Here is a 20851-nt window from a genome sequence, read left to right as displayed (position 1 = left end):
ACACGTTAGTAGCGTTTAATTTTTCTTATGGAAAATATTTTCTAATAGAGTAGTAACCAAATTCTTTTCTGGGCAAGAAAAACTCGTTTTGTGAACTGAGGTATTCAAAATATATTTTTACACAAATTTATACAGAACAATTGGCACAATCAGTCATATCAACACCAAAACCCTATTTGCCGTGGCCGTGGGTGTCTGGGATCCATTGGCCTCCAAGAGCACCTTCGAGCGACCCTCTAGAAACACCATGAGCTCCCAAACCGATACCAGCTCCCAATCCCCAAGCAGGGACACCCAGTCCAAGAGCAGGAGCAGCCAATCCTAGAGCAGGAGCACCATATCCTAGACCGGCGGCGCCCAATCCTAGACCTGCAGCACCCAATCCGATAGCACCATGACCGGCAGCAACGGGGACATCAGGGATCCATTGTCCTCCAAGAGCACCTTCAAGGTCTCCTTTGATGCTGTATTCGGCATCGATGCCACTAGCACTGGCGTAGGCTACTGCTACAAAAAGAACTGCTACGGCCTGGAATGGATAAAAAAAAATTAAATCACAAGTAAATAAAGACTAATTATTATATTTAGTTGTACAAGAATGATTTTCGAAGTCTTAGGTGTCTGATGATTTCACCGAAAACAATTCAATGTATGGAAGGTATGTGCACGTGTCTTGTGTTAGAATGTTTTAATTTCGATTAATTGTTCTAATCAATATCTATTAGGCTGTTGAAAATAACAAGAGATAACTTTTGAATGCCTAACAACGTTTATTGAGGAAAATATAGAGTTGAGTAATGGTATGAGGCAGGTAGAATATTTTAAAGATGGGTTTTCTCTAGTTAAGAAGCCAGTGCTAGAAAATATAATGAAAAGAGAAAGACTTTTAAACCGGAAGTAGTACGAAATCTTTTTGAGAATTACAATAATCAAAACGTTATGAATAATATAAAATATTCATGATTATTAAACTTTTCAAAACGTAATGATAATATTTAAGGAAAGTAATTTTTGTGGAGGAAAATAACTTTTTATCGACCTTGTTTGTAAATTTTGAAACCAATATCAGGGATTAGTAACAGTTTCCTGAAAAATACAACTCATTTCATAAATAAACTTTGATGTTGAAAATCTTTTCACGAATGTTTCTGTTTGGTCTACTGCACCGAAGGGAAGCAAAGGCCATAAAAAAAAAGAAGAATGTTCCTGTTGATAAAACTCTTCAAACAAAACATCGAACGAATATGAATATTAGTTCTATATTAGAACTTTTAAAATCATGCACAGACAAAACATATTTTCAATATGGAGATGATTTCTATCAACAAGAATTTGGCATGGTTATGAGTTCCCCTTTATTTTCCATTTCAAACAAAATATATATGGAACATTTTGAAGAATGTTTTGTTGATACTCGCCAGAACGGTTTAGTGAAGATATGTTGAAGATATCTTTGCTGTTTGGAATGAAAACCATGATGATTTGAATACTTTTTTAAATTAGATCTATGAGCAAGAACCGATAAAGTTCACAATAGAGATTGAACATTCAGCAACATTCAAATAATTATAATTTGATGATCATCATTGAACTGAAAAATTTTATATGATGTTTTTGGGAAATATATGAACTGTTTTAGATTTTTCATTTTTTCAGGCAATTTATTGAAAAATTCTAAACAATTCTTTTCTTTGGTAGTGTATATTACATCAAGATGAAAATTATCGAAACTTTTTGTATTATGATCATGCAATTTAGAATTTTTCATTATTCTAATATTACTTTTCAGGAGATTTTTATATAATTTGAATAGAAATTACGCTTTTTTAAAGGGTATTGAATGATTCAAAGACACATTTTGTATAATTCCAAAAATGGGGTATCCCATGTGTAATATTACCTTCATGGCTTCATTGATTGAACGATGAATTATATTTTTACGCCTTTCAGTGTAGGATGATCAAATTATAATGAGATATCTAAGTTGAGAGAGAATATATGCATTACAAAATAGAATTTGTATATGAGTATCTAAAAAATATATTCTTCTGATTGCTCTCATCAGTGGTACAATCCATTCTTTATTTTTATTTATTTGACTTTCAAAATTCAAATCTTTACCAATTATTAGGCCTGAATATTTATGCTTTTCAACTTGGTTGAAACATTTGTTCTCAATTTTCAGATTTAGAATATAACTAAACCATGACAAAAGTATAATGTTTCGCATCACAAAAACTCCGGAGTTCAAAAGCATCTCCAACAATTTATTTTAGTGGTACAGTTTGTTTTTTTTCACAAAATGTAATACTCGTTTTTAGTGAAAGTGGGTATATTATTAATCACACTTGATCAGAAATGAGCGTCTGTCTCACTTTTTGAAAAAATTAATTGAGAAGTTAACAAATTCTGAATCAGACATTTCACAATTTCGATTGTTTCGGTGCTTTCAGTTATACCTTTAGTTATAAACGATTTCATTACATTGTCCGTGGTCAAAATCAAATGATGATTTTTTCGATGAATAACTAAATGCTTTGAATGGCACTTTCAAATATATACAGTTAGTTACTGATGAAAATATTTCATGAGCAGAAATGTATGAATGGTTGAAATTAAAGTAAAAGTTTAATATTGAATATTTTCATAGATTTATCTTATATTTTTGAATGCAGTTGGACAAATTTTTTATAGTATGAGTTTCATAAAATGCAGATGTTCTGCAAAGAAACTTCTGGGAAAATGATAAAATATACAAGAACATTAATTTTTTTCTACGGATGCTATACAGTGTGCCACTTCTCTCATCGTTTTCATATATTCAAAACGAAAGATTTCTCACCTAGTGAGAAATATCCGCCATTACAGTGAGAAATAATTTCTCACTGTTATCAGTCATGAATTTTTTCATGTCAGATTGAGATGACACGTTTTCCATGTTGACAACGCTACACCGACGCGACGATTGCATAATTATTGCTGTCAACTTACCCAACGAAAATAGTTTTATTGTTGATTGTTATAGTATAAACAGTTCAGATTTATTAAATATTGAATATAATGGAATACGAAGATTTAGAGTTGGAAAATACACCTCCAGAAATTGTTCAGAAAGCAATAGATGTTTGCAATAATTTGCTACCAAGCACATCAAGAGAAAAATATGAAATCGCTTACAGAAACTTTATGGACTGGAAAATGAAAGCCAAGGTAAGTTCTTGTTCAGAAAATACCTTGTTAGTTTATTTTGAAGAGTTGTCAAGAAAATTGAAATCATCAACATTATGGTCTCAGTACTCGATGCTAAGGAGTACTTTAATTATTAAAAACTATGTTGATATATCAAAATACGGAAAACTACTTGCATTTTTAAAACGCAAATCTGAAAACAGTCAAAAACATTAACTTCTGAAGGAATTCAACAATGTTTAAAAGATGCACCTGATGAAAAGTATTTGCTGATAAAGTGCTATGAATTGAACATTTTTAAATTGTTAGCAAAAAATGAAAGTTTGGTTTTGATTTCAGGATGCTTTAGCTATTGGCCTTACAGGGGTATGTCGTTGTGATGAACTTCGAAAATAAAAAATTGATGACATGGAAGACCTTAATTCGGCCCTTTCAATCAAATTACCAGATACTAAAACCAAGGTTTCTAGAAATTTCACAGAGAATCCTACCAAATTTACAAAAAAAAAATGTGAAGCTTAGACCATGCACCAATGAAACACGTTTTTTTATAATTACAAAAATAGCAAATGTAGGAAACGACCTGTGGGGATAAATGAATTTAGTACCATGGCGAAAGAAATAGCGAAATTTTTGCAATTACCGAACCCTGAATTATATACTGGCCATTGTTTCCGAAGGTTATCTGTGACTATTTCAGTTAATGCTCAGTACGTTTCCCCATCAACTTCAACTTCGACCGCAGCTAATATTCCAATTACCGAAAACATGTTGAAACAAAACGACCTACCAGGAATTACTTTACAAAATTTTTCAAATATAACTATTAATTAGTATTTCAAATAAAATATTAAAATGAGTTAATGACATACAAGTATTATTATATATATATATGTATTTTAATAACAACGCAACCATAGAAAAAGTACAGTGCACAATGAATGCGTGAGAAAATGACATATTTCTCACTCGCTTGATGTGCTCGTGAGAAATTTGTCGTCTTTCTCACTTGTTGTACAATATACTTTTCTCCTATAACAGATTTTTCTCCATATTTACATTTATCTTTCATATAAGATGAATGAAAATGTATGACTCACCAAGGTGTTGTTAAATTGCAACAAAGAATATCTATAGTTTGACTAAATTGTGAAGTACTTAGTTATGATTTTCTATACAAATCATTTCAATCAATCCTCAATAAAAAATGCATTGCTATATTAAAATCATAAACATAAATGTATAAGTACTGTTTGTAGGTCCTGCATTGACTTTTCAAAGGATTTGAAGTGATAATTGTTTATTACTTTAACTCAATCAGTCAAAAATGTGCATTTTTCAAAATATTCCAATAAATAAATTGCGGAGTTGTGTATCAGACACTTCTCGGGTAAACGGTAAAATCGATCATTACAATACTTCATTTCATGTAGATGTAAACAACTTTTCAATTCATTTTCTACTGTCGAAAGCTATTCATATCGATATACACGTGAGAGATTTTTAAATAAAAAAAGTAAAATACTTGAAACGGCATCATAAAATATAAATGTTCACTTTTGAGAACGAAACAATTAAAAAGATGACATGTAGTTGTTCACTTCAAAGTATTATTTTTTTCAAGTATTGTTCCACACGCTTGCTTAGCAATTTCTACTTTTTAAATTGAATGTTTCTCTGATTTTTATCAACTTTTTACAGTGTGAATTGTATGAATACGAAGAATTATTTTTCGGAAAACTATAGTTGTATTGACTAAATATATTCATATATTTCTTCTGTTAAAATAAACCCTGGAAAATATTCCGGGCTGACGATTTTCCTTCATATTTATAATTGTACCCCTTCATAGATGAATGAATAATGTATGACTTACCAAAGTGTTCATGTTTGTTCTGTATTGTTGATATGAAACAAAGTGATACAGTTAGAACAATTACTCTGTATTTTATATAGTTACCGATAACCTTGCCAACGCCCAAGCATTTATTCGCTTTCCGTATGCTCGCATTGAGAACCGTGAATGTGAAAAAAATCACAGAATGCAAAAACTGCAACAGTTCCTAGGACATTGCGTCATTTTTGAAGATGTTTCGAAAGTGTGAACATGGTCTGAATTTTTGGTGCCTGATGAACTATCATGGTATAACATCAATCATCTTCTGTGTAAAAATAAAAACTTATAGTAGATATGTGGTTTTCGTGTTAGAATACACGACTTATGTTATGTTAGAAAATCTTCAATATAAAAATGAAACTGAGAGATTTAGAAATACAGTGCTCTCAACTTTCGAACGAACAGAGTCAGACAAAATTTTTGTGAAAAGGAATCATTTTTAGTACTTTTTGAAAAAAAGAACAGAGTCAGACAAAATTTTTGTGAAAAGGAATCATTTTTAGTACTTTTTGAAAAAAATCCAATAGTGTGACATCACTTGCAGCCAAAAGGGTGTTATCAACTTTTTTTCAATGGAAAGGGGTCCTGTGATATTTTGTATGAACAGTATTTTAATTATATATATATAATGACATTTACTTTTTTTAATTTCGATAACCAGTTTCGGGATATCGATTTTTGAATTTGGGACTCGGAATTCCGTAATTCCGATACATTTTGTCAGACCTCTTCAAATAAATGTTTATTGAAAAGGAAAATAAATAAGTAACATTTTTTACAAAAGATTCACGTTAATAACTTCTAGGGCATGAAATGAAAGCATTTTTGAGAAAAAACCGTTTTGGCATTCTACTTCCCCATCCTGATATCTTCCAGAGAAAGGAAAGAAGCAATCAATTTCGAAAAAAGTAACTCTATACAAAGATGTGTAGTACTTAGATCATGCAAGAACCATCAGTCCACCCTTTCGTAACTGTGTCGTGAGTGTCATACCAAGTTTCGTCCAAATAGAAAATTTGCCGTTGTTCTTGTCTATATTTAGTTATTTGTTCTAATTATTTGTTACGCAATTCCACTATGCTTCTGCTATTCATAACTACTTGACGTTTGTTCATTATTTCAAATCTAAATCCTAGTTTCTTTATCTAATTCTGAAGAGTTTTGTCACAGCAGCTCACGTTATGGCCGGAAGTATTCAATTTCTTCCTTATGATTTCAGTTGTAGAAATCTCATTGCTTTTGTAACAGTCGTATGTTGTTTTTTTTAATGATTTTATTAGATGAATATTTAAAGGTTTTGGTAGTCCCGTATCACATCGCGTCTTGCGATCATAAGGTTTGTATTTGACTATGTTACGTACAGTTGAGAAAGGAATTTGGTCAAACCTGATGTACCTTGTGTTAGTTTGTTTCCCTCGAAACCAAACTTAACATGTAGATCCTTATATACGTTGAAACATACTCTCTGTGTCACTACACAGGAAACAGTCTGCGTTGTTATCACACTCGTTAGTACTATGAGTACTTGTCCAAGGACGCCACATTTTAAACAGATAACAAAAATTTTAAGTCATTATAACTGCACCAATATCGAATTTCAACACTCAAATCGCGATCAGTTCCTGAACTGAACATTGACGACACGACGGCTCGCATTTTATTCGTCACCGTAACATGACTTCAAATTCAATTTTATGACTCTTCAGCCAATCATAAAACTCGGTTAGTAAAAATCATCTAATACGAACCGCCAATTCTTCAGTCCTCGTGGACTTGTTGGCAGCGGCTTTATTTCTCTGTATTGTTTTTTTTGGCCTTTGAGGACGCCGACACTTTAAATATGCACAATACCAGTTACTTCGACTATAGCACAGTGTTGATAGTTACCTACAGAAAAAATTCCATAGCGGATTAAAGACAGAAATGCGCTTTTTGTCATATACTTTGATTTAATTGTATTCTAAATCATTTCCAGTAACAGTTTAATCCTCTCACACATTACAAACATTGTGTAACCTGTGATACCTAATTTTAGAGCTACATCAATTCCCTTCTGGTTGAAAACTTACGAATTATTATTTTTCATAGTCTCCAACTCCTACTTCAGACAGAAACTGACAGAAAAAGCCCTCTCGAAACATTTACTTATGGATTTGAATCAGATATCATACACAGGATTTTTACACAATGTAATATATGGAAGAGGCAAAATTTCATTTATATGGAACACTGTCATCGTCAATGCAGTACATGTTTTGGAATATGAGACTTGTCTTATTATTACTATTAAAATAAAATCAAATCAAGTCCCATACTATGATAGTGAATTGAAAATCAAAGGAAAGGAAAGAGATTTAGCTTATAAGAAATTAAAGCAAAGTACAAACTTAAGTAAACATATAAATTGAGAAAATTATAAGAGAGTGAGAAATGACTATGTGAATATGTTAAAAGTAAAGAAATAGCGTTATTATGAACAGAAAATTGATGAAAATAAACATAATGCGAAAGAAATGTGGAATAATTTAAAATCATTTATAAATCCAATTGAAAGCTATAATTTTGAAAAGATAGTATTCAATGTCGGTGATCAAATAAAAGTTTGTAGCACAGAAATTGATATTGCAAATGCATTCAATGAATATTTTATCAATAGTATAGGTGAAATTATAAACAATGTAAATTCTGAGTCAGATTGGAGTTCAATCAGTTTCGACATAGTAAATTGTGAATTAAATTCTTTTAAACAGATAGACTTGCCGCAGTTGAAAAATATAATATTTTCAATAAATAAAATTAATAGATCTGAGATAATGAACAGTCTTTCTAAAAGAGACATTCAACACCTTGGGGCATGTTATACTGACTTTATTAATACGTCTCTTCAAAATAGGCAACTAATACCAATACCAAAAATAAATAATACTTATGAAGCATGTTATTTTCGTCCTATCAATACTCTTCCAACCCTTGAAAAAGTATTGGAATTAGCAGTATATGAGGAGCTCAAGAAATACTTTGATGAAAACAGGTTACTTTTAGGTTGTCAGTCAGGCTTCAGAAAAAAAATTCGTTCGAGGCTGCCTTACAGTTCACAATAACAAATTGGAAATAAAAAATTGATAAAGATAATTACGTTGTTTGTACATTCTTGGATTTAAAGAGGGCATTCGAAACAATAGACAGAGATATATTAATCCAAAAGCTCAAATATTATGGTATTGGTGATGTAGTGTTGAAGTGGATGAAAAGTTAGCTCAGTTCGCGGAGTCAAATAACAAAAATTAATTGGTGCTACTCACAAGAGTTGGTGAATGATTTTGGAGTTCCACAAGGTAGTGTATTAGGACCTTTACTATTTCTGATTTATATAAATGATATCAATTACGTAGATGGTGATCATGTGATTAACTTATTTGCAGATGATACATTAATATATACCTACGATAAAACCTTGCAAGTCGCAATTGAAAAGATGAATGATTCATTGAAAAATATAGAGTTGTACCTTGGAATAAATAAACTGAAACTTAATATCACTAAAACTAAGGCGATGATCAATAAATTAAAATTAAAATCAAATTAAAATTAACGAAACTGATGTAAAAATAGTGTTCATAGGGTTCATTGTAGATAATACTATTTAATTGAATGATCATGCTGACTATGTAATAAGCAAAATATTAAAGAAACTGTATTTTTTTTTCTAGAGTGGCATCTGTATTACCAATGTATGCCAAAATAACGTGCTATAATTATATAATAAAACCTCATTACGATTTTTGCGGGAGACTCTTATATCTCTTGAATCAGAACAAATTAAATCAATTACAAAAATTACAAAATCGTGGAATGCGAATAATATTACTCTGCAATAGAATGACACCTATACATAATATGCTCTGTAGTTCAAGGTGGCTTAATGTCTCTCAACGATTGTATTATCAAACTATGATATTTATATTTAAAAAAATAAATAAATTGCAACCAACATACTTAGTAAACCTTTTAATCACAAATAGTGAAGTACATCATCATGATACTAGATCGAACACCAATTTTCACATCCCAAGGACAAATTCACGTAGCAGTATGAACTCGTTATTTTTCAAAGGTCTGGACAGTTTCAATAAACTACCGAATAACAAAAAAAACTCTTCTTCTCTCCGTCTATTCAAGAGGGACTTGGTAACACTCATAACGAAAAACTGAATTAAAGCTGATTTATATTTAAAATATAATAATAACTAAGACTTTGTTTTGAATGAATATATAAGTAAATATGTAAACGTGTATCCTATATACAATATGTGCGATATAGTTATTTTTTCTTTTTTGGGATTTTCTGTTATTTCTGTTATAATAGACTAATTTATTTAGATTTTTATGTATTATATTTAGATAAAGTACGTTAATTATGTTTATATAAGGCTTGCCTATCTGGAAATAACGTTCTTCTTCTTCTTCTTCAGCACCAATCTCGATAACTTTCCAGTTAATGTCTGAAAGTTACTTTTTTGTATAATCTACACATCTTCGTAAATAAAATTAACCAAAAGAACAATTTATTCAGGCTAGTCTCGACTTACCCACACTGTAGGTTAATGGACTGACACCTATCAGAAAACAACTATTTCCCTGAGTAATACCACGAAGGGCGTTGGATTATAACTAACAGGTGTCGCTGCAGGATGGGAAAGAATACAGTTCAAGCAAAGCAACGGCTTGAAAAGTGTTATAAGGACCTCGCTCCATCAGAAACAACAATTAAACGTTGGTATGTTGACTTCAAACGTGGTCGTAGAGACACCGATGATGCAGAACGCAGTGAACGTCCAAATGAGGCAGTAACACCAGAAAAAAAATCCACAAAATGGTTTTGAATGATCAAAAAGTGAAGTTGCGTGAGTTATCTGACATTGTAAAGATATCCAAAGAAAGTGTTGGCTTTATATTTCATAAGCATTTGATCATGAGAAAACCCTGTTCAAAATGGGTGCCGCGCGAGCTCAGTGTTGACCAAAAACAAGAACGTCTTGATGATTCTGAGCAGTGTTTGACCATGTTTAAACATAACAAACTAACATTTTTGCATCGATATATGTGACAATGGATGAAACATGGATCCATTACTTGACTCCGGAATCAAAACGATCGTCATCTTCGTGGAGAGCAGCTGGTGAACCTCGTCCAGAGCGCCCGAAAGCATAACAATCGGCTGAAAAGGTTATGACCTCGTTATTTTGGGATGTGCGAGGCGTAATATTATCGACTATCTTGAGAAGGGAAATACCATCAACAGTGAATATTATATAGCGTTATCGGACCGTTTGAAGGCCAGAATTACAATGAAACGACCGCATATGAAAAAGAAAAAAATTTTTTTTATAAAGACAACGCACCGTGTCACAGTTCAATCAAAACAATGGCAAAACTACATGAATTGAACCTCGAATTGCTCCCACATCCACCGTATTTGCCAGATTTGGTCCCCAGCGACTACTGGCTGTTCGCAGACCTCAGAAAATAGTCACAGATAAGAAATTCTGCTCGAATTGAGCGGTTATTGCTAAAACAGAGGCTTATTTTGAGGCGAAGGATAAATCGTTCTACAAAAGTGGTATTGAAATGTTAGAGCGGTGCTGGAATGATTGTGTGGTCAATTTTGAACAAAATAACGCATTTTTTTTCTAAGTCCCGGAACTTTTCCGCCCAGGTGTTACAATTGTTCGACTTCATATATTTGGTCATAATATTCTATTATAGAGGATGCTGATAATAATAATATCAGGGAATATTTCTGAATACCAAAAAGGCAGAGTTGTTTTGTATCTTGAGTAAAACAATATTTCAATCATTGATGAATTGGAAATATTATTATTATGAGTAGCACAACTTATCTGAACGTCTATGAAACCACAGCTAAGTCGAGGGATAAACGTTCTACTTAGAAGAAATCTTTATATATGATACATTTGACCGATAATATATTGAAAAAAATCTGTTAAAATCTGTTTTTCTATTAACCAGCTGTCGCTTCCCTGCCAACGACAACTCTCAGTAAAAACTGGTGTGTGCTGAGGATTAACGAGATTTTATCTTTTAACGTGCGATTCCTAGCACGAGTTGTACGATAGGAAGTTAAAATCGATCGTCCTGCCGCGCGGCTTGAACCACCGGTTCACACAGCGGTCGATTGAGTGAGTGGAGCAAACTACCCTCGCCAACCCAATCGGCTACCGTCTCTAAAGTCTATGTTTATATGGTATATACTTACATACAATCAATTTGGCTTTCGGCTATGTATTTACTATTCTTCTGTTTTTCATAGTAATATAACTTTTGATTCATACAGTAAATTATTTGTATTTTTCGTTGAATCATCAAATTTTGACATCATTGAATCTTGGTTTTACCATATGGTAGTGTAATCTCAATATTTTTAGAATTGCACTGCTACAATTCTTAACGTGCGTTTGACTGCCTTCAATGCGCAACTTATTATCCATAATACCTCCTTTTCCAGTTCCACAGATGTAACTCTGTACAAACAAATTCACGTCAAACATGTACATGCCATACATGTGACACTTTTATCTGATATGACAGTACTGTTTCAACCTCTATATCAAATTTAAAGTGAACTATGGTGTGTAAAAAACTACTGAAACCAGATTTCCAAATTCATCCGTTCGGGCTCATCCTCATTATACTAGGATGTACTGTAGCTGTATACGTCCACAATATCGCGCTGATAAGCGCTGCTGGAGAGGGTAACGATGGCGACAAAAAAGAAGGCGATAAAAATAAGGAAGGAGGCGATAAGAAGGAAGGAAAGGAAGGTGATCAGGAAGGAGAGGGTGGTGAGGCTGCCGAAGGAGGTGAAGAGGAAGGAGACGGAGGTGAAGAGACGACAGAAGCTGAAGCAGAAGGAGGTGGGGAAGCGGAAGGATAAATAAACCGATTGGCAAATAGCATCAGTTACTCAAATGATCCAGGTGTGGAAATTAAGTGTTTTGGAATTTACATGACAGTTATTTTCAGTGGAGTATATGATGCCTCACCAAGCCTAACAAGTTTTGTGAACTCACGATAACTCTAGGATTTCCCCACTTCGTGTTATTCAAAGGTCGTTAGATTTCTTCTAATAACTTATGTGATAAAACGTTTCGTTTTCCTTTTTCACTGAAATGATAATTATTATTTTTAATAAAGTTTTTACTCATAAATAAAATTATTGTAAAGTGAACAATGATCCAGGTCCGCTCACTCGTCAACATAGATAATGGAACATTAATAACTCTTCAAGAAAAAGGCCATATTGCAATACCAATCAGCCGTTTTTGAATATACGAAAACTTATTTTCATTCTATACGAAAATTCATCCTTGAAAGTTCTAGTATCGCTGAAAGTGATCTTTACTTTACTCACTTCCTAAATATTAGTATTCCAACAGAGTCTCAGTTTCACAAATGCGTAAATAGATTCGTTTGGAACAGCTCCGGTCTCTCTATCTTCCTTCCCTTGTTGAACGTTACTATGGTTTCTCTAGATGGGATTATGTTGAGCTCTTCCTCTTCCGCCTATATTCTTATAATAATCAGCAGTATGTGTCCCATCAATTTATTTCCATATTTACCTTCAATTGTAAATGATTAGGAAGTTTGCGTAGCCGAGTAGGCACTTAATAATCATTATGGCTCAGAAGAATTAGTAGAAGTTTAATACAAGGTTCCGTGACACCGAGGACAACTCTATATTACCCGAGTCACCACTGATTTCCCATAATGGTTGTGTATACTAATTTTTTGTTTTGAAAAAAAAATCTTTTTCCCTCAGTGTTGGCATTTGCAATCGAAATTTCGATGCAATTTAAGGGTAGGCTATTCTTGTGTATTGTACGATGGAAGGTTAATAATGCAGAACTTTTTCGAAAAGTGAAATTTCCTGACACGCGAAATAGTTCAGTTTTTGAGCAAGTATGTCTTTCTTTAATATAAAAAAAATTCTCAACAAATAACAATATTTTCATTTACTTATTTCCTGTATATTTTGCAATCATGATGACAACAAATTTGACGACTTCTCTACCTCTTGGTGCCGTGCCTGCGGTTTATTTCAGTTGGAAGCTCCTAACGTCTTTTTTGATAAAATAATACTTTATTTGATATCAGTTTGTTTATAAATCATAAAATTACCTAATTTGAATGAAACAACTTCAGCACACTGATTGATTACTGACTAGGGCGAAACATGTGGCTGGCATCAATTGAAACACACAAAGTTGCCAACAGTAACTCAATCTGCGATAATATCCCCGACCTATCTAAGTGTTTTTTATAATATTTAAGCCGATGTAGCTATGCACAAATGTAGCTAATTGGGAATTCGCACTAAAACTTCACAACTTCATTATTTCTCAATAAAACTTCTGTTTTTGGAGTAATTGAACTTGACATTAAAATTTACGTTTTTGGTTAGTATTGATACATAAATCCTTGGAGAAAGGAAAACCTTCTTTATGTCTATTTATAAACCTAACGAAGGCTTTCGATACTGTCGATCATCAACTACTCCTACAAACTTTAGATAATAATAGTATCAGAGGGAACTGCCAAACGCTTTTTGAAAGCTATCTTCGAAAAATAATGCAAGTTGTGCGAATTGCAGATACAATTAGCAATCGAAAACAAATAGAATGTGGAGTTCCACAAGGTACGGTACTGGGTCCTCTGCTTTTCAATTTATATCTGAATGAATTATTCAATTTGGACAGCGTTGGGAAAATAATTGGATACGCAGACGATACTGCGATATTCTATGAGGCAGACACTTGGCTTGATTTGAAAAAGAACATAGAAACAGATTTCCACTTGGTCAAAAAATGGTTTGACTCCTGGCAGTGAATCTGGAAAAAAACTAATTTTCTTCCTTTCAGCTGCAATCTATCCAATGATTGTCCAATTGAAACTCTTGATGTCGGCGAACAAGAAAAAACACTAAAAATAGATTCCCTGAGAGAAATCAAATACTTGGGAATCTACATAGATAGAAACTTGAGGTGGGACTCTCATCAAATATATAATAAAAAAACTGCAAACAATGCTTCACAATTTCCGTTTCTTGAAAAATTACTTACCTCACAAATAACTTAAACAATTATATAGTTCCCTAGTGGAGAGTCATTTGAGATATGGTATAACAGCATGGGGATCACCTCAATCCTTTAGAAGTATTACAAAGGAGATTCATGAAGTTGATCATCTCTAGAAATTCACGTTTTTCGTCAGATCTCCTGTATAAAGAGTGTGAAGTTATGGATATGAGACAATTATATTATTATTGTACAAACGTGAAGTATCATTTCAGCAAAAATAAAGCATCATCACGAAAACACGGCTATAACACACGACATCGCAACCAACTAACCTATCCTACTGTTAAAAAGTCAATTTCACAAAGAGCATATTCTTTCAAGGCAACTAAATTATATAATACTGTACCTCACAAAATAAAACATTCTTATTCTAAACCAATATTCAAAAAACAAATAAGAAAACACATTCTCGAAAAAGATAGACAATTTAAAAAAAAGCTGTTAGAGTGAAATAAGTTATTCTTAGTCAAATTTATCCCAAAGTTGGGTCATACTGTATTGTAAGTAGCATAATCTTATCCATATTGCCTAAGATTTTATCTATTTGTACATTAATATTTTATTCTTACAGAACGTGTAATATTTATTCAAGGTTATATTTATTTTTTTTATTTTTTTGTTTGTCTAGTATTTAATCGGCCTGTTTTACCTCAAGCCGAAATATAATTTGTTCAATTATAACACCAAATTCACAAAATTCAATAAAATGTTTTGTAGTTTCTTTTCCATAACGGCATACTTACTTTTATACAAATATTTATATACTTATATGTTCTTTAAACCTTCATTCGAAACAAGAGCGCCAAACCACTTTGTTCGCATATTTTGTTTTATTGATACTCTAATCTGTATATGTTGTCAATAAAGTTATTATTATTATTTAAGCCGTTACTAATTTGGCAAAAACTGGCGTCCTCGGCGTGTGCCCCCTGCCCCGGTAATCCGACCCTGCTGCAAATAATGCCTTGGGAGATTATTTTTTTGAATACAAATTGGACGTATTTCGTTTTCGAATATCCTTATAATGTCTTCTGATCTTTTAAGCTCGAATAAATTTGAATCTGCTATAGTACCTACTCATCGTGTTGGATCCCACTGTATAATTCCAGATAAACCCTAGGTAGTTAATCATTTGTTCTCAAGATAACTCATTCAATCAATTTTTATCTATCTTATCGAATAAGTTTCCTGCGGTGATCAGTCAAACTCTAAATTTACCTTTGTTTTGAATGTGATGTGATTGTGAAAATAAGTGAAATGCGTCAGTGGCATGTGTTTCTTTCGATTATTTTGTCAGGTAACGCTCCTAGTCATCCTCACATTCCTCACTGATTTCTTGAAGATTTTTTAAAATGACGCGAAATGTGTCTGATAAAGTGAAATAAACAAGAAACGAACCTAGTCATGAGAAATAATTTTATAGACAGGTTGTTTGTTCAGGAAAGACTGTTTTTATTTTTTTTCTCTTCCATTATTGTAGGTATTATTAGAAATTTCCAATAAAAGGAATGAAAAATTAATGAATCTAAAAACTATAAGAAAATATGTAGATCACTCACAGGCGTTTGATTCAGATACAAAGTCAATGAAAAAAAATTATGAAACAACTACTTCCTTCTACTGATATTGAAATATACAGGGTGTTCTGAAAACTTGCCCCCCCCTGTAAGTTAGAAACAGACGTGTAATCGAAAATTTCAAAGAACACGTCAATTTTTATTTCTAGGGAGACTGATTCCGATATGGAAATCATACCCGAAATTCGTTATTGAGAAATTGAATGTTGAACGTTTTATTTGGGAAAAAAACATATAATTCGCTGTCGCTCATTTTATTGAGGAAATCAACAAAATTTATATCAATGCCAACACAATCAACGTATGAAGTGTTCAAAATGACCTTCATCTGGGTCCATACAAATATACAGTGTACTTTCGAATGCGTTCCTTACATTATTGAAGATGTCCGGAGTCAGAAATCGGCATTCCCGAACAATTCTTTGTCGCAGGCCTTCTAGATTTGTAATTTATTTAATTAGTAGTAAACGTTTTGAAATTGACGGAACTGTTAGTTTTTTCTGCACTGGTAGTTTTTGTTGGATCTAATTGTCGCAGAATAAAAAGTAGGTAGTTGGCCACTGTCAGTTCTTCACGAATTATTATTCAGTTATCCTTGTTCACTGTATTCCAACATGGTTTATTCTACTCAAGAAAGAATAGAAATTGTTAATCGAAATAATGAATGTGCTAAAACTGCTGCAAGAATTTATAATCGTCATCCAGACCACAACGTGAGCCATCAATACGTTAAACAGTTAATGGATAAGTTTCAAACTTCACGTTCAATTCACACAGGAAACATGAAGTATCCCGTCCTGTCAGAAATGATGGAGTTGAAGTTGCAGTTTCAGGACATGTACAAATGGATAATCGACAATCTATCAGACAAGTAGCTAGAGCGTTGATGTATCAGCTACTAGTGTTTTTCGGATTTTGAAAGCATACAAATTCCATCTTTTCAAAATAAGGCTAGTTCAGGAATCAAACAAAGATGATCCTGATCGTCGATATCAGTTTCGTGAAGTGTTCAGCGAGAAATTGACCAATAACCCAAACCTATTATACAATACATGTTTTTCAGACGAACATTCTTTCATATTGAATTGTGAAGTGAATAGACATAATTGTCATTACTGGAGCAATGTGAATCCTTATTTGGTGATGGAAACACATTCAAAAACTCTCCAAAAGTTGAATGTCTAGGCCGGCACCCTTGGTAATCATATTGTTGGGCCATTCTTCATTGAAAGTAATCTCAATGGAGACACATACTCATAGATCCTATGATTACAAAAATTTTAGAAAATGATGACAATTTAGTAGAAAATAAAATAACATTCCAGCAGGATGGTGCACCTCCACATTTTAATGTTCGTATGCGTTGGATCGGCAGAAGGGGTCCGGTGGAGTGGCCAGCTAGATCACTTGATCTCACACCGTTGGTCTTCTTTCTGTGGGGACACGTGAAGTCGAAAGTGTACTCTATTAAGCCTATAAATCTAGATGACCTACGAGTCATCTAGATTTGTTCGGGAATACCCATTACTGACTCCGGACATCTTGAATAATGTATGGAACACTTTCCAGAGTAGACTGTATAATTGTATGGAACTAGGTGGCGGCCATTTTGAACCATTTATCATTGAAATGAACGACAGCGAATTTTCAGTTTTTTCTTAAATAAAACGTTCAACATTAATTTTCTCAATAACGAATAAACCAATTTCGAAAAAAAATGCAGAGGTAATAGAGGGACAAAATACCTTTCAAATGATGTATCACTCGACCTCTCATGCAATTGAAAAAAAATAGGGGGGGTAGTTGTTGACCACAGGGGGTGATTTTCATATCAGAATGAAAATTGACGTGTCCTTTCGATTATATGTCCGTTTCTGATTTACAGGAGAGGTCAAGTTTTTGATGGAATCCATTTATACAAATCAATTTATACGCCAAACATCGTAATGCAAATTGATCCTGATATTATTATATGGAACACTTCACAACGTAATAAACTGAAGAGTATTTCATTAGTTAGTTGATATGAATCGATTTGAAATTCCTGAAAAAATCTATAAAAATTAAAAAGATTAGCTAAAAAATAACAATTATATTAAGCAAAAAAACTGAAATTACAATGAAATGAAATACAAGCAACAATTAAAAATTGAACTATTAAGGAGATATGAAAATTAAAAATTATTAACAAGAAATGAAAATTAAAAATTAAAAGATTCCAAGCCAAGTTATTTAACGATTTTTCGATTGTTAGCCCGAAACCACGACCTACTAGAGTCTTGTGATGACTTTAGCATGGTCTACTAGACTCTTGATGACTCTATTAGACCGTGCTTTTGGACTCTGTAGTACAAATGAACGTTTCGAGAAAGAATTAGACATTAAAAATGACCTTCAACGGAATGGTTACTCCAAAGGGATAGTGGAACAGACTTTGGCTAGAAAACAGCAAGAGCCTCACAAGGAAGAAAGGCCGCCACAACCAGTACTTGTACTTCCCTACATCAGAGGATTGTCGGAAAGGATAAGAAGAATTGGGTCCAAGTATAACATCAGAGCCTGTTGCGATCTGAAAACACTATCCGTGACAGCCTCACGAAAACTAGGCCACCAAAAGCGGACTGCGATTCAAAAATTGCATTTACCGGATACCCTGCGAGTGCGGAGAATTATACATCAGTGAAACTAAGAGGCCATTGATAGTTCGCATTGCCGAGCACAAAAAACACACACAGCGAGGAGAAACCAGCAAATCAGGAATATCAGAGCATGTTTGGACTCATCACCTTAACATCAAGTGGTCTCAAACTGAAATCATCCACAAGGAGGAAAGCTGGTTTAGGAGGAAATTCAAAGAAAGCGCATATATGTTGTCCAACAACGCATTTAGCCATGATACCATATAGAGATACGCAACATATGGAAACCTATAATCAAGCGGAACACAACCAACTCCCGCCAAACGGTCAGCCCCCGCTGAAACCGATGAAGCGGAGAGAGGGAAGAAGGGATAGGTTATAGCACTCAAATGACCTATAAATAGTCAGATCTCGGAGGAATAAGTCCAGTCATCACCCGAAGAGGATTGTGGATACTAACAATCGAAACGTCGTGAAGTAACTTGGAATCTTTCAATTTTTATTTTCATTTCTTGTTGATAGTTCAATTTTTAATTATTGCTTGTATTTTATTTCATTGTAATTTCAGTTTTTTGCTTGATATAATTGTTATTTCTTAGCTAATCTTTTTAGTTTTTATAGATTCTTTCAGGGATTTCAAATCAATTTATATCATATTAGACAATGGAAGTCCGAACTAATGAAATGCACCACGAAACATGTCAACCACCTTCAAACAAACTGAAGAGTATCGGTATAAAATCAAATCATCCAGGCCGGAATGTGCGCTTTTGGAATAAGACATAATTGAAGTTGGAGGTTAAAGATGCAAGATTCCCACCTTTCTGGCCGTAGCAGCCTTTATTTATGACGGCATATATACATTAACATGTGTCACTGAATGAACTCAAGAATCCTACATACATTCGGCAGGGATATATAAATTCTCTGCTGTGAGGAATATCCAGGAGTACTCCTGTCGGTTGAGGTGTCACCCAGCAGGAGTACTCTAACGCCTCCTGCTACAAGGTGGTGAGGAAACCATAATGATAACATATTTGAGTCATATTCCATTCACAAACAGGAAACCTAGAACTGCGTCAAGACTGACGGAACGAAACATCGGTTTGTTTGTGGATACTGGTTTCATCTAGTTTGTCTTGCAGTGAAAGATACAGGAGGAATTTTGTTCGGCGGTTTGATATCGAAGCTGGCTTTGTTGAGGATCGCCTTGGCGTTTTTGTAAAAAGAGATGTCATCGCCTGAATTTACTCAGTTTTTCTTTCTGAATACAGGCTGATTCAATAGAGGGGAATTCACTTACAAAATGTCCGGTAGTTCTGATTTTGTGATATGTTGTCTAGGATGAAAAATGCATAATCCTTATCCTCCGCACCTACCGCCATCCGACAAAAAACCGAAAACACTTTTGCCTATATCTTCTTGTTGGTACAATTTAGCAACAAAAGAGTCCTATAATTTGAGTTTTCAAACAACTACTCCCCTGGCTTATACCACGAAGGGCGTTGGATTATATCCGACACATGTCACTGCAGGATTCTTCACAGAAGTGAAGTGAACTATCGGAATAGATTTTCAATTGTTGGAACACACTTGCAGACCAGATGTGGCGATGACAAATATGTTGTTGTCGTCGCTTCAGCCTACTTCTAGTAGTAATACTCTGAAAGAACTCGATTTTCAATTATGGGAAATCATCGATTTCATGTTGATTATAGACACTACCTTGCACTGACGAGTGGCCAAACAACCCGAAACTGGTCTGCAATAATTGAAAATCGATTCTGGCAGTTGTATCGCCAACAGCATATGCAGGAATAACTTCAGTGAAGAATCTTGCGCTGACACCTATCGAATATAATTCAACGCCCTTCGTGGTATAAGCCAGAGGAGAAGTTGTTTTCTGATAGGTGTAAGTCCATTAACCTACAGTGTAGGTAAGTTGACACTGGCCTAAACGAATTATTCTTTTAGATAATTTGTTTCACTAGGTTCATGGCCTATTTTATCGGAATGAATAAGCATGCATTTTTTTAGTAGGAGGGCAAAAAAATCAAAAACTACGTTACTTAGAAAATTCAATAGTTACTTTACAGTTTTGGCCATAATCCTAATTGAGTTTCTTACATGTTACAGTGCAATTCTCGAAAGGCATCATTTATTTGAATACCTTCAATACGTCCAATACGTCCAACAGAGACTCCAGATCTAGATCGGCATCGACGACACATTCTATTCCAGCACATAATTTGCAAAAGGCGAAAGAATCGGGGCCCGATTTTATACAGCCACAAGCTCTCATTAGGCTAAATGTGATCTGCACAAGATGGATTTGAGCAAGTTTGGAGTAGTACCGTTTCACTAGAGTTGGCAAAAATCATGATTTCTTTA

General features: G+C 33.6%; 2 protein-coding genes across 4 annotated transcripts in view; one reads left to right on the top strand and one right to left on the bottom strand.

Moving 5' to 3' along the window:
* Nucleotides 1-86: 86 nt before the first annotated feature.
* Nucleotides 87-5200, bottom strand: LOC111504440 (uncharacterized). The gene is made up of 2 exons (XM_023158987.2): nucleotides 5066-5200; nucleotides 87-529 (listed from the first exon to the last, which is right to left on the bottom strand). The coding sequence occupies exons 1-2, from the start codon at nucleotides 5075-5077 to the stop codon at nucleotides 173-175; spliced, it is 369 nt and encodes a 122-aa protein (XP_023014755.1). The 5' UTR covers nucleotides 5078-5200; the 3' UTR covers nucleotides 87-172.
* A 10191-nt stretch (nucleotides 5201-15391) lies between these two features.
* The window catches only part of LOC111504437 (uncharacterized), a 60708-nt gene continuing 55248 nt past the window's right edge, over nucleotides 15392-20851 (top strand). For all 3 annotated transcript variants that reach the window (XM_074186058.1, XM_074186057.1, XM_074186059.1), the window contains exon 1: nucleotides 15392-15541. In XM_074186058.1, the coding sequence (XP_074042159.1) occupies nucleotides 15502-15541 (40 nt within the window). In that variant the 5' untranslated portion in view covers nucleotides 15392-15501. The remainder of the gene's footprint in view (nucleotides 15542-20851) is intronic.

The sequence above is a fragment of the Leptinotarsa decemlineata genome, unplaced genomic scaffold, assembly GCF_025532065.1.
Source record: "Leptinotarsa decemlineata unplaced genomic scaffold, Ldec_3_MD MMD2_tig00078422_RagTag_RagTag, whole genome shotgun sequence".
NCBI lineage: Eukaryota > Metazoa > Arthropoda > Insecta > Coleoptera > Chrysomelidae > Leptinotarsa > Leptinotarsa decemlineata.
The sequence above is the reverse complement of the archived record's forward strand: the minus strand, read 5'-3'. Positions and strand labels throughout refer to the sequence as shown.